The 14,674-nt window shown below is 40.3% G+C and overlaps 1 protein-coding gene across 6 annotated transcripts in view; it reads left to right on the forward strand.

Annotated features, from left to right (window-relative positions):
• rassf6 (Ras association domain family member 6) overlaps positions 1–14,674 on the forward strand; it is a 72,785-nt gene that overhangs the window by 46,924 nt on the left and 11,187 nt on the right. For all 6 annotated transcript variants that reach the window (XM_043719345.1, XM_043719296.1, XM_043719315.1 and 3 more), the window contains 3 exons: positions 1,798–1,901; positions 2,338–2,516; positions 13,775–13,876. In XM_043719345.1, the coding sequence (XP_043575280.1) occupies positions 1,798–1,901; positions 2,338–2,516; positions 13,775–13,876 (385 nt within the window). The remainder of the gene's footprint in view (positions 1–1,797; positions 1,902–2,337; positions 2,517–13,774; positions 13,877–14,674) is intronic.

A 14,674-nucleotide genomic window follows, 5' to 3' on the forward strand; every position in this document is an offset into this window, starting at 1 on the left:
TGCACAAACACCGCCCCATCCAATCTACTTGATCTAAAGAGCTTCCAATCAATATTTGGGAAGTTGAAATCGCCCATGACTACCATCCTGTGGCTTCTGCACCTTTCCAAAATCTGTTTCCCAATCTGTTTCTCCACATCTCTGCTGCTATTGGGGGGCCTATATAGTAAACACCCAACAAGGTGACTGCTCCTTTCCTATTTCTGACTTCAGCCCATGCTATCTCCAAAGGCAGAACCTCCTCGAACTGCCTTTCTGCAGCTGTTATACCATTTCTAATTAGCAACGCCACCCCCCCCTCATCTTACTGAAACATCTGTAACCAGGAACCTCCAATAACCATTCCTGTCCCTTAACAATATCTTAACAATAGTGAGTTTCTGCTGTTAGATTATTTTTACAACTGTTCTAATCTTTTTATCTTCTCCCTTTTACCTCCCTTTCCCAAAAGAATAATAAGAAATCTCTTGCACTTGAAAACCCATCATAATGATTTACATAAGAAGCATCACTAATAGCAAGAAGTTTCATGTTCCAGGTGTAAAAATATAAGAAATAGGAGGAATGCACCATTCAGTATCTCAAGTTTGCCCCATCATTCAACAAGATCATGGATTGGCATCCACTTTCATGCCAACTCATCATAGCCTCAACTTCCAGATATGTCAAAAATCTTTCCAACTTTTCTTTCCAGTGATCTAGCCTCTATAATTCTCTGGGTCGAACTGATTATGTGCTGAATATTCATAAACCCAATTCTTGCCCAATTATCCCTGAATTAATATGTGACCATCGTCCATTCCTTTGTTCCATTAGGTCTCAGGTATCCCTGCCAGACCTTACTAAATGCTAGTATTGCTGAAATAGGAATGCATTTACACTTAAGTATACTATACTTAAAGGACATAATGTGTTCTCCTCTGCTTTAGGTAACAAATACAGATTGGGTGACTGCATTGAAAGAGATCTCCTTTCAGTCTGCATGTGTGACCCTGAGGTTCTATTTGCCTGTCTTTTTATTTCTTCATTGCAAACTGACTCTGAACTCTCTATCCTTGGCTTATGATACTGTTTTAGTGAAGCTCAACATAAGATCAAAGGGCAGAACCTCACCTTTCAATTAGGGATTTTTCAATCTACCAGAATCGACGTCAGATCAGCCTTTACCCCTATTATTTTTCTATTTTTGTTTTCAGTTTTTTTTGAGTGACAGGTCTGTGATAATTCTGCTGATCCCATTTCAATCTCCTTCAGACATTTTTTTTTATTTGTCACATTACCATTTCATTGCAGTATACCATTATCCCAAGCCTTCCCTTCCAAATTTACTTTTACTTAGATTACTTACAGTGTGGAAACAGGCCCTTCGGCCCAACAAGTCCACACCGACCCGCTGAAGCGCACCCACCCAGACCCATTCCCCTACATTTACCCCTGCACCTAACACTACAGGCAATTTTAGCATGGCCAATTCACCTGACCTGCACATTTTTGGACTGTGGGAGGAAACCAGAGCACCCGAAGGAAACCCAGGTAGACTCGGGGAGAATGTGCAAACTCCACACAGACAGTCGCCTGAGGCGGGAATTAAACCCGGGTCTCTGACGCTGTGAGGGCAGCAGTGCTAACCATTGGCTCTGTTTTTGCTTAAAATCTACTACATCTCTATCTTTTTTCCGTTCCTGATGAAGGATCTTTGACTTAAACATTTTTTTTCCACAGAAGCTATTAGGTCTGTTGACTATTTTCAGCACTTTCTGAATTCAAGTTATTGAATAAATTAACTTGTATTTGCAGAGGAATGACGCGCTGGGGAGAGTTTGACAACTTGTACAACATTGCTGAACTGGAGGAAGAAACTGTGCCAGATGGCAAAGAACAGGGGCCAGTCCAGCAGCTGAGTAAGTTTATAAGAGACAGGGAGAGTGAATAAATAATTGAAAATGTTTTGGAATTAGCAGTGAAATTAAATTTTGAAAGACTATTGTAGAATAAAGGGTTAAATGTATTAATTCCCTGACAATATCTACTGGGCATTTAAGTGAGGAACAATGCAGAGAGTTCTGGTATTCCCAGCATTTCCTGTTTTGTTTTTTATAAACAGAAGTGTGTTTCAAACTGCTGTAGCAGTAAAGATGCTTCTTGAATTTTCCTTGATTCTGTGCTCTGGGCAGGGAATTGAGTTCAACAATGCCTGATTTTCTATTCAGTTGCAAAATCAGTCCAATTACCTAAAGTCATATGCTATACAGTGTGAGAATGATCCAGCTTGAACACTGAATATTGTCTAAGATAGATTTTAGTTTGTTATGTTTTCTTCCTCCTACAACCTTTTAGTCTTTGAAAGCAGTACATTAAAACCAAAACGGAACCCAGAGCCAGAAAGTGGCAACTTGATACGTACTAGGAGTGATGCATCATTGGTGAAGATGAGGGTAAAGGACCAAGCTGTGACTGCAGCAAAGAAAGCTCAGCGCCATCGATACTCCATTAATGGTCACTTCTACAATTACAAGGTAAAAATGTCAGAGTCCATTTCCTTGTTTTGAAATATAACATGTTCAACTTGTCTGTAAAATCTAGTGTACGAATAGCACTCAGTATCACCAGTGCCTGAAATGCTTCAGTTTTTCAATAAGACTGAAAAGACAGAAATGGTTCAGTGATTTGAATTCATTCACCACTCCAGACCTTCAGCACATAAGCTATGATGTTGCCCTCCTTGGAGGTGGTGAGGAAGGTGGTGGGAAAGGCAAATAATTGGGTAAATTAGCCCCGGAGAGACATTGCCACTTCAGCAATTAAGTTGTGGACAATTTCCACATAGCAACTATTTCTCTCTCTCACTCTTTCCATCCCGAAGCCACCATCATCACCAATTAAGGTCTTCAACCAACCCCAGTTTGATTACCTACCTACTTGGCAGGTGAGAGAAGTGGCTGGCTGCTTTCCCAATAAGGAAATCAGAATGCTCTGATTCCATGATTGGGATAGACCCTCCATTTGCCCCAAATCCCATCTCCCCCTCAGCTTCCCCAAAAAAATGTGACAGTCTCAGGTAGAGTGGAACTTCAGTGGCAAGGCTCCTGATTGGACAAGAACCTTGCTGGACAGCATTTCAGAATCTGAAATAAAAACTATAATTGTTATAGCAACTAAACAAGTTTGGTAGCAGCTGTGGAGAGAAAGCAGAGTTGACATTTTGAGTAAAGTATGACTCCTCTTCAGAACTGAGTATTTAACTATATAATTGCTGCTTAATCCAATAAGCTTTCCCACTAATATCAGTTAGGAGGTAATCACACCCAAGGTTATAGGAAGGAGAGGAGGCAGAAGAGATTTCCCAGGATGTTGCTGGGTATGGAAGGTTTGAGTTATAAAGAAATGCTAGATAGACTGAAACTTTTTTCACTGGAGCATTGGAAATTGAGAGGTCATCTTACAGAAGTTTATAAAATAATGAGGGGTATAGAGAGACTTAATAGTAGTTGGCTTTTCCCTAGGCTGGCAGATTCAAGACTGGGGCACAACTTAAAGGTGACAGGAGAGAGATTTTAAAAAGACATGAGAGGTAATTTTTTTACACAGAGGGTGGTTCGCGTGTAGAATGAACTTTCTGAGGAAGTGTTGGATGTGGGTACAATTACAACATTTAAAAGATATTTCGATAAGTACATGAATAAGAAAGGTTTGAAGGTATATGGGCTGGGAACAGGCAGGTGGGACTAGATTAGTTTGAGATTATGTTCGGTATAGACTGGTTGGACCGAAAGGACATTTTCCATGTGTATGACTCCGACTATGACTGTTTAAATCACAGGCACAGTTAGTGAACAGAGGACTAAATCTTGGGCATATTCTAATTTAACATTGCAGTGAGAGAATGCTGTATTGTCGTTTCAGATGACATAAACTATCCCACTAACAGTTCCCATTAGCAGCAGTTCACCCTCCTAGACAGATTGCTATCCACTCCTTTGTCTGTCCAACTGTTCTTTTCTCTCTTTGGGCTCTATCCCCACCTTTTGTTTACTCCTTACCCCCTCTATCCTCTGCATATAAACCAACATTTACCTAGTTACCATCAGTTCTGAGGAAGGGTCACTTGACCTGAAATGTTAACGCTGATTTCTCTCCACAGATGCTGCCAGACCTGCTGAGCTTTTCCAGCAATTTCTGTTTTTGGTTCTTGAACCAGTCTCCTGGTTCAGAGGTAGAGATACTACCACTGCACCACAAGAGCCCTTGTTCCTCAGGTTAGTGTCTTAGGTCTAACTGTCTTGAGCTGCTTCATCAGTGACCTTTTCCTCCATCATAAGGTGAGAAAGGGGGTGTTTGCTGATGATTATACTATGTTGAGTACCTTTTGAGACATTGAACCAATTTATGCTCACATGCAGCAAAACCTAGACAAAATTAAGATTGGACTGATTAAGTGGCAGATAACATTTGTGCAACACAGGTGTCAGGTAATGACTATCACTAACAAAAGAGAATTTAACTGTCTATCTTTGATGTTCAACAGTATTTATCATCACTGAATCTCCTTCATCCATATCCTCAGGTTTACCACTGTCTAGAAATATAACAGAATGAGTAATTTAAATACTGCAGTGAAAGAGAAGATTCAGAGGCTGTAAATTCCAGGCACCTAACACACCTCCTGACTCCCCATAGCCTGTTTACCATCGACAACATACAAGTGTGGAGTATGATGAAATATTCTCCCCGACTTGATGGATGAGATTCCAACAACACAAAGAAGCTCAACATTATCCAAAATGAAATAACCTGCTTGACAGTGGTCATAGTCTTTACCATTTATAAAATACACTACAAAACTTGTCAATGGCAAAGTCTTTTCCCTGGGGTGGTGGAGTCCAGAACTAGAGGGCACAGGTTTAGGGTGAGAGGGGAAAGATATAAAAGAGACTTAAGGGGCAACTTTTTCACACAGTTTGTGGTACAGGTAAGGAATGAGCTGCCATAGGAAGTGGTGGATGCTGGTACAATTGCAACATTTAAGAGGCATTTGGATGGGTATATGAATAGGAAGGGTTTGGAGGGATATGGGCCGGGTCCTGGCAGGTGGGAATAGATTGGGTTGGATATCTCGTCAGCATGGACGGATTGGACCGAAAGGTCTGTTTCCATGCTGTACATCTCTATGACTCTATGACAACATCTTTCAAATCCATGAACACTGCCACTTTGTAAGACATGGCCAACAGATGCACTGGAAAAGTACCATCTACAAAGCTGCCTCCATATCATACATCATACTGACTTAGAACTATAACCAACCTTCCTTCACTGTCACTGGGTCAAAATCCTAGAATTCTCTCTCTATTGTATTTTGGGTGTACCTACACCATACTGACTACACCAGTTCAATAGGAGATCTCAGCATTACCATTTTAAGGACATTTTGGGATAGGCAATAAATGTTGGCCTTTCCAGAAACATGGCAAAAGTGAGGACTGCAGCTGCTGGCGATTAGAGTCGAGAGTGTGGTGCTGGAAAAGCACAGCAGGTCAGGCAGCATCCGAGGAACAGGAAAATCGATGTTTCGGGCAAAAGCCCTTCATCAGGAACATCCAGAAACACCCACATTCCATTAACAAATAAAAATATCAATTTTGTCTACCTTGACACATCACTGATAACAGATCCAAATTGTTGTACCCTACTCCTGCCTCAAGCAATAGATACAATCTTACATCTACCTCAATTCTCAGCTAATAGACCCAATTTCAACTAATTCTCCCAAAAGATAATAGGGCCAACTTCTGGCACCCCACCATCAAAGATAATAAACACAAACTAGTGCACCCCTTCCTGAAGGTATTAAATTTACATAATTGGCTTGAGATCAAACCATATTTTTAACCATGCATTTTGAATAAGAGTGAAACATTTTTCTTTCTAATGAGAATTCAATGAGAATTCAATGAAATTCAAATTAACCTATTTGCTTTTTACCCTGGTTCTAGAGCTGACTTTAACTAAATACCCTTTAATGTTAATCCCAAGCAAAACTTTTTGTCTGTATCTGGTAGCCTATGTGATTGGACTTTGAAATGTTTATCTACTCATCATAATCAAATCTGATTTTAAAAAATGAGACTAGTTAAGAGTCTTTGCAGAATTTACCTTCAGAGCTTGGTTAATAAACTACAATTTGCATATTTTTCACGGGTATCTGTCCCCGGATTACAGATTTTGCTTTCCCATAACTCTAATGCTGTCAATTTAATCCTCACCTGTATTTGTCATATCTATCTGCGTGCAATGTTTCCTTCCACACTTAAAATGACATTCCTTTCACTGTTCTTCTCCATAGGGCAACATTCATTTTATACAGAACTTCCTTACTGGGGCAATGTATTTAATGTAAATTTTATCCTTCTGTCCTCTTTTTCCAATTCATGGACTTTAACAACTGTTTTGTGGAGATTCAGAAATTTGGTGCACGACCTACTTCTTATCATTTTAAAACTAGCTGCAATCCTACAATGGTGTGCAGGGTACAGAAAACCTGGTGTTTTATTACAAGCAGGACACTCAAAAATGAACAGTTTATTATTCTGCTGCTGTTCTGTAGCTTTCTTTAATCTTTTAATGCCATACAGCCTAATTAATGTAATGCCATCAGTAGTGAATCGAGAATTAATTGGGGCAAATGAAGAAACTTCAGATTCATGGTAGACAATAGTAAATCCCAAGAATCACATTACTTTCTCCTCTTTTATGAAGTTTCATTGCCAGACTCAAAAACATGTGCATATATACGTACATAATGCACATGCATACTGTTGTGGGGATTTCAAGCACCATTCCAAAGGCAGGGGTGTATAGGATATTAAAGTTTATTTATGCCAACATAGGGAAGAGTCTTCAACAAAGATAAGTTTCTTGAAAATGTTACAAAATCACACAACACCAGGTTATGATCCAACAGGTCTATTTGGAAGCACTAGCTTTCAGAGTGCTGCTCCTTCATCAGGCAGGAGCAGTGCTCCGAAAGCTAGTACTTCCAAATAAACCTGTTGGACTATAACCTGGCGCTGTGTGATTTTTAACTTTGTACACCCCAGTCCAACACCGGCATCTCCAAATCTTGAAAATGTTGGTGACTCAGAAATTTATATCACAGTTTCAGGAAGCAGTGTCCCTCTTGTCTGACTACATTTTGTGTTTTCTCCTTTAGTTAGATTTTGTGTTCCTTTTATAATCACATTTATCCTGTCCACAGAGAACACAGGATCCTAAGAGGGAGAAAACAGTTTAACGTCATGAACTATGCTAATTCAGATATTTCAAATTTATGAACTCTGTCAACTCCTTACTTCCCACATCATACCATCACGCATACTTATATATGCAAACACATGGACTGTACAAACATAGGCATTGTAGAGTGTAGATAATAGCATAAAATTATAAAGGGATGTTGATATGCTAAGTGAATAGAGCATAACTGTGATAAATGGAGTTCAATATAAGCAAGTCTGAGGTTTTCCATTTTGGACCAAAAAAAGATTGACCAAGGTACTTTCTAGATGGTAAGATGTTAAAAACAGTGTATGTCCAAAGAGACTTTGGCCTTCAGGTGAATGGCTCTTTAAAATGTCACAAGCAAATGAAAAATATAATCAAGAATGCTAATGGGATGCTTGCCTTTACAGCTAGAGCACTAGAATGTAAGGATGCAGAAGTTCTGCTGCAGTTATCTCAAGTTAAACCCCATTTGGAGTACTAATGCAGATTTGGGCACTTAGGAAGAACCCAGTTGCCTTGGATGGAGTACAATATAGGTTTACAAGAATAATAACTGGACTTCAGGGGTTGTGTTAGGAAGAGAGATTAAACAAATTAGGCCTGTCTTCTCTAGGATTTAGGAGGTTAAGTGGTGGTCTGATTGAAGTCTTCAAGCTATTAACAGGAAAAGGCAGGGTAGATAAACTATTTTAACTGGTTGGGCTATTCTAGAGCTAGGAGGCATAGTTTGAGAATTAGGGCCAAACCATTTAGGAGAGAAGTTAGGAAAGTTGGTGGATACTTGGAACTCTTTTCCAAAAATGGCAGCAGATGCTAGATCAGTTGTTAATTTTAAATCTGACATAGATAAATATTTGTAAAGCAAAGGTATTAAGGGCTATGGGCCAAAGGCAGGTAAATGGAGTTACCATGATCTCACTGAATGGTGGAACAGGCTCAAAGGGGTGAATGGCCTACTCCTGTTCCTAAGTAACACGAATATGTCATCACAAGCATGGACACCTGCACACTTTCACATCACACACTTGTAACCACGCAGCGGCAAGTATACACAAACACATGAACGTGTGCAAATACAGACAGAAGCACAAGTGTATACACACATGCATAGGTACATGGGCACACACACAAGTATGGAAATGTGCTAACATGCTGATGCCATATATTCATAGTCCATTAGCATACACACTGGTCACGATACTTATGGGAAAGCAGGGAGGGAGTGAAGCATGAGTGCAATATACCCAAAAAACAAGTTTCCTTGGGTCCTACTTAAAAACAGGATCTGTTGGCATTTTGTGTCTCCACTTCTCAGCCACTGCAGATAGTCCTTAGCAATCAGACCACACGGGAAGAGCAGAGGAAGGAAAGAGGAGTAGGAAAGATGGTGGTTATTGAATGAGTTTGGAGATCAGAATGATGCATGAAATCATATAAATGAAGGTAAGATTGGAAGCTGTTGGCTGGGTTAGAGAGATGAGGCTGGAGTGATGAGATCAGAAACTGGCTGAGGAATGGGGAGTGCAGAAAATCAAACAGGTGACAGGAAAATCTGAAAGACTGGGGGAAGAGTTTGAAATGAAAGTGTGAAAATATCAGAGAACCATGTTCAGAGATTGGAAAAACCAGTGTGTGGGATTGAAAAAGTCATGTAGTGGGATCAGATATACCATGGAAAAGGGATTTGAATGGTTGGAGGTGAATTAGGAAAGGCCAATGATGAGGACAGAAAAGCCAAGGGTCAGACTGGAGGAAATAAGTCAGGGAAGAGAGCAAAAGGATCTGGTGAAAATTACAGATCTGAGGTAAAATCATGGTTTTTTGGGTGGGAGATGTCCAATTGCAGTTTTAGGAGGAGGGTGTTTAGCAGCTGGATTATTGCAGGAGTGGTTTATAGATAGCCAGTCCTCATTTTTGGTGCAGGAAAGCCTATCACTTTAGGTTAAGCATGAATAGATAAAATGTGTGACACAAAGCCTTATTAAAACATTTTATTGAGTGACCCATCTCTTGCAAGTATTTTGGTCACCACTGTTCCTTCATGTTTCCATTAAAACTGGAAATAGATGGATTTCAAGCCTATTGGAATGAGCTTTAAAATGTTAACATTTTAATATTCCACACAACCCAAACTTGAAGGATTATTTTTTTCTCTTTGCTTTGTAATAATAGAAAAGGTGTTATCAACAAAAGTGTAATAAACAGAAAATGTGATGGGAAGGGTGTGTGACAATGGAAGGGCATGCTATGCCTAAACTTTTTTTATCGCATTATAGATATAAGCATATCTAAGTGGACGTATATTCTCCTTGAGACCAATTGACAAAAATGTACTGCAAAGCATTCCTGACATTAATAATTATTAATAATTATCTCATGGGAGCAAATATTAAGTGCTAACATCAACTCTGATCATTGAATTGTGGGGGCTGGCATGTGTTAATTCTACTCTTGATGATTGAGGTGCACTTTGTAACATAACAATGCTGATCAAATGACACTGTTTATTGGGCGGTGCAGTTTACAACACAAATTGAGATAGGACTTTGTTCATCAAGCCTTTGTCAAGGTTCCGCATGGTAGACTAATTCATAGAGTTAGATCACATGGGATTCATGGATAGCTTGCCAATTGGAAACAAAATTGGCTTGATAGTAGGAGACAGAGGGTAGTGGTGGAGGGTTGTTTTTCAGACTAGAAGCCTGTGACTCAGTGGTGTTACACAGGGATTGGCATTGGGTCCATTTTTGTTTGTCATTTATAGAAACATTTTGTAAAAGAATTTAGGAGGCATTGTTAGTAGATAGATTAGAGTGTTGCTGGGAAAGCACAGCAGTTCAGGCATCATCCGAGGAGCAGTAAAATCGATGCTTTGGGCAAAAGCCCTTCATCAGGAATACGGGCAGAGAGCCTGAAGGGTGGAGAGATAAATGGCATTTATCCAATTGGCAAGCTTTCCATGAATCCCACGTGATCTAACTCTACGAATTAGTCTACCACGTGGAACCCTTCAGGCTCTCTGCCTGCATTCCTCATGAAGGGCTTTTGCCCGAACTGCTGTGCTTTTCCAGCACCACTCTAAGCTAGACTCTGGTTTCCAGCATCTGCAGTCATTGTTTTTACCATTGTTAGTAGATATGCGGATGACACCAAAATTAATGGTATAGCGGACAGTGAAGAAGATTATCTAAGATTAAAAGAGATCTTGATCAGTTGGATCAATGGGCTGAGGAGTGGAAGATGGAGTTTAATTTGGATAAATATTAGGTGCTGTGAACAAACAAGGGCAGGACTTATACAATTAATAGTAGGGTCTTGGGTAGTGTTGTAAAACAGAGACCTAGGGTTCAGGTACATAATTCTTTGAAATTTGCATCACATGTAGACTGGGTGGTTAAGAAGGCATTTAGCATGCTTGCCTTCATTGCTCAGTCCTTTGAATATCGGAGTTGGGATGCCATTTTGTGAGGCTGTGCAGAATGTTCGTGAGGCCTCTTCTGTGTACAGTTCTGGTTGCCCTGCTACAAGAAAATATTATTAAATCGGAGAGGGTTCAGAAAAGATTTACCAGGATTTTGCCAGGAATGAAAAGGTTGAGTTATGAAGATAGGTTGGATAGGATGGGACTTTTATCACTGAAGTGTAGGAATTTGAAGTGTGACCTTATAGAGGTCTATAAAATCATGATGGCCATAGATAAGATGAATAGCAAAGGTCTTTTCCCTAGGATGGAGGAGTTCAAAACTAGGAGGCATATTTTTAAGGTGAGAGGAGAAAGATTTAAAAAGGACATGAGGGGCAATGTTTTTACACAGAGAGTTGTTCATATGTGAAATGAACTGCCAGAGGAAATGGTGGATGCAGGCACAGTTACATTTAAAAGACATTTGGATAGGTACATTAATAGGAATTGTTTGGAGGGATATGGGTCAAAAGCAGGCAAGTGGGACTAGTTTGGTTTGGGAACATGGTAGGCATGGACTAGTTGGATTGAAGGGTCTGTTTCCATGCTGTTTGACTCGATGACTCCCTAAAACTTAAATGTAACATGTTACAGATTCAAACATTTCAGCTGTAAATTATGCTAAATAAAATACTACTTGCAGTGTTTATTTGAAAATTATAATCAGAAGAATTGGGAAAACTTTCAAAATGCTGTCAGTGGTGGAGAGGGCAGTCATGAAATTCACACAGGATTAATTGTATATATCCATCAGAAAGGGCAAAGGATCCTAGATTAAAATATAAAAATATTTGATGAACAAATAGTCCTCATGACTTGTACTGTTCCTGTTTATTCCAAACAGCTGCCTATATACATCTAGCTATTTCCCATTCCATTGGCATCAATTACATAGGTGCCACTTAAACCTTATTAAGTAGGTCAGCTATTTTGGGTTGTTCAAGCCGCTGTTTGAGTGCAACTACCTGTCATTAAGTTCTTACAGGCAGCCCAAGTGAGACACAGTGGCATAACCTCCAAAACTCATGCTGCATTTATTATACCTACTGGAATGGTGAAACTGGCCAGTCTTCAGTGTGGAAGAATAAACAATTTAGAAGCCCAGGAATTATCTTGCAATTGCCTACAACAAAATCTGACAGGAAACATGAGAAAAGTGAGGAGACTGCTGACAAAAGACAATTTCCAGATTCTTCTTTCAGAAAATGGTGTGGAGATCTGAGCTGAAATTCTAAAGCTGACAGTATTTAAAACAGATTAAGTTTAATTTCTCAATAGTCAAAATTAAAATGATTTAACCCGATTGAAACATGTTTCCACAAAGGGTCCTGTGTAAAAAGTGAGTCTGTACCAGTTATTGACACCATACCTTAGCAAAGTCAGTTTGACCCAGACAGTGATGCTTTGGGGGAAACACTCTTGTTACTCGTGGACAATAAGCATGATTGGAAAGGAACTTAGGTTCCATTGAGTTGTGCAACCTGTCTTCAGCTGCTCTGTTTCCTGAAGCTTGAAATACACAACTCTCAGGATTAGATTGCCAAAGAGAGATTGGGCTTGAAGCAAGCAGTGCCTTGCAGGGAGCAGGTCACTCACACACCTACCCACAGATGTCCACCCCCCCTATCTGCCTCCACACTGGGTATGATGAAAGCAATGAAATCGGATCATAACAGAGCTGCAGCTTTTCAATCCTTTCACACGAAAGGGAAAAAAATGAGAGTGGAAGGATGATAAAGGAATTTTAGCTCTGGGCCAATGTGTTGCACATAGCAGATTTGCAACTTTTACAACCTGGGATGAATAGCTGCCTCAAAATTACACGGGAAGTGAGAAGTTGTGGCTTGTAGTCCATTACTTGAAGGGACTACTCCCCTGTTTCTGGCTGCACTTTCATCTCACATTTACAATTTTGGCTATATGCAGTAGTAGAGATTGGGCATATTGGAGGATTGCTTCATCAATCTGCCCCAGGCGTTTCCAAGGGACATACATATGAACACATGAATTAGGAGCCAGAATAGATCATTCACCCTTTGTGCCTGCTCCATCATTAAATAAGTTCATGGCTGATCTGATTGTAACATTAAAACTACAGTTCCATCTATCTATGAAAACCTTTCAGCCCCTTGCAGTTCACAGGTCTAAATTAGACAAAGCAAGCTCCCAGTTGCTGCCACTCACTCCTGTACAGCTATCTCCATATCCAAGTGGCCCTGGAGAAGGCTCACACAGAGTGCATTCGAACTCCTGAAGCTTTTGACTCTTTGGCACTTCAGGAACTGAAGTGTAGTCACTGACACTGCAGTTAATGTTTTTTTTATTTTATATACCCTTTGTTATGATTTGGGTATTTATTGTTTTTGTCCCTCTAAATGTAGGAGGAATAATTTTGTTTATTATTGTTATTATTGTTGTTGTTAAAACTCTCCGCCTGCCGTCGGATGTGTTCATTGAAGAGCTTCTCAATATTTTCACAAAACTGAAACTGATGGAATAATTTGGACATTTTACCTGGGAGTGGATTCGGTGAAAGCAGGAAATAGGCAACTATCAAATACATGCACCTTTATCAATCTCAGATTTAGGCTATTTAAATTCGGACTGAATTGACGAACAAACTGATATGGAATTTTGTTTTATACAAAATTCCATATCAGTGTGGGCGGCACGGTGGCACAGTGGTTAGCACTGCTGCCTCACAGCGCCAGAGACCCGGGTTCAATTCCCGCCTCAGGCGACTAACTGTGTGGAGTTTGCACGTTCTCCCCGTGTCTGCGTGGGTTTCCTCCGGGTGCTCCGGTTTCCTCCCACAGTCCAAAGATGTGCAGGTCAGGTGAATTGGCCATGCTAAATTGCCCGTAGTGTTAGGTAAGGGGTAAACGTAAGGGTATGGGTGGGTGGCGCTTCGGCGGGGCGGTGTGGACTTGTTGGGCCGAAGGGCCTGTTTCCACACTGTAAGTAATCTAGTCTAATCTAGTCTAATCTAGTCTAATAAAAAGTAAAATAACTCCTATTCATATTCCACAGACTTCTATTTTCACACCAACCAAAGGCTCTATTACTAATGTGAGAATCAACAGCACAATGACAACCCAGGAGGTGATAGCATTACTGCTACAAAAATTTAAGGTATGTTCTCCAAGCAGTTTTTGAGCAGCTCTGTGAGCTAACATATTCAATGTCTCACTCCTGTAAGCCTCACTATCCATTATTCCCACTGTCCCCCATTCTCACTCTCTCACTCCTGTTCCTTGCCCATTTCCAGATGCACAAATATTTCTCCAATTCTCCCTTCAATTTTCCATCACTTGCTGCAATCCACTCCATTTCACACTGTCAAAATCCCCCCCCCGCCCCGATCAGTAGCCTTAAAGAATGATATCAAAACCAACTGAACCTCTTCACTGTTTAGTTTCATTTTAGGTTGAAAGCTTGATGCTAATGGTACCTGATGTGCACTATTGAGGTCCCATAGTGTCTCATTATTGAACCATAACAAAAGAATAGGCTATTGGGAGAGGCTGGGAAACCCATCAGTGACAGTGGAAGTGACTACGGGATGGAACCAAAAGAGAAAGGCTAAATGGCCTCACCTGAGGGACAGGACGTACATGTATTTGGAAAGGCAAGGACTGATTCGGGATAGTCAACATGGCTTTGTGCGCGGGAAATCATGTCTCACAAATTTGATTGAGTTTTTGAAGAAGTAACAAAGAAGATTGATGAGGGCAGAGCAGTAGATGGTCTATATGGACTTCAGTAAGGCATTTGACAAGGTTCCCCATGGGAGACTGATTAGCAAGGTTAGATCTCATGGAATACAGGGAAAACTAGTCATTTGAATACAGAACTGGCGAAAAGGTAGAAGACAGAGGGTGGTGGTGGAGGGTTGTTTTTCAGACTGGAGGCCTGTGACCAGTGGAGTGC

This window comes from Chiloscyllium plagiosum, chromosome 2, assembly GCF_004010195.1.
Source record: "Chiloscyllium plagiosum isolate BGI_BamShark_2017 chromosome 2, ASM401019v2, whole genome shotgun sequence".
NCBI classification, from domain to species: domain Eukaryota; kingdom Metazoa; phylum Chordata; class Chondrichthyes; order Orectolobiformes; family Hemiscylliidae; genus Chiloscyllium; species Chiloscyllium plagiosum.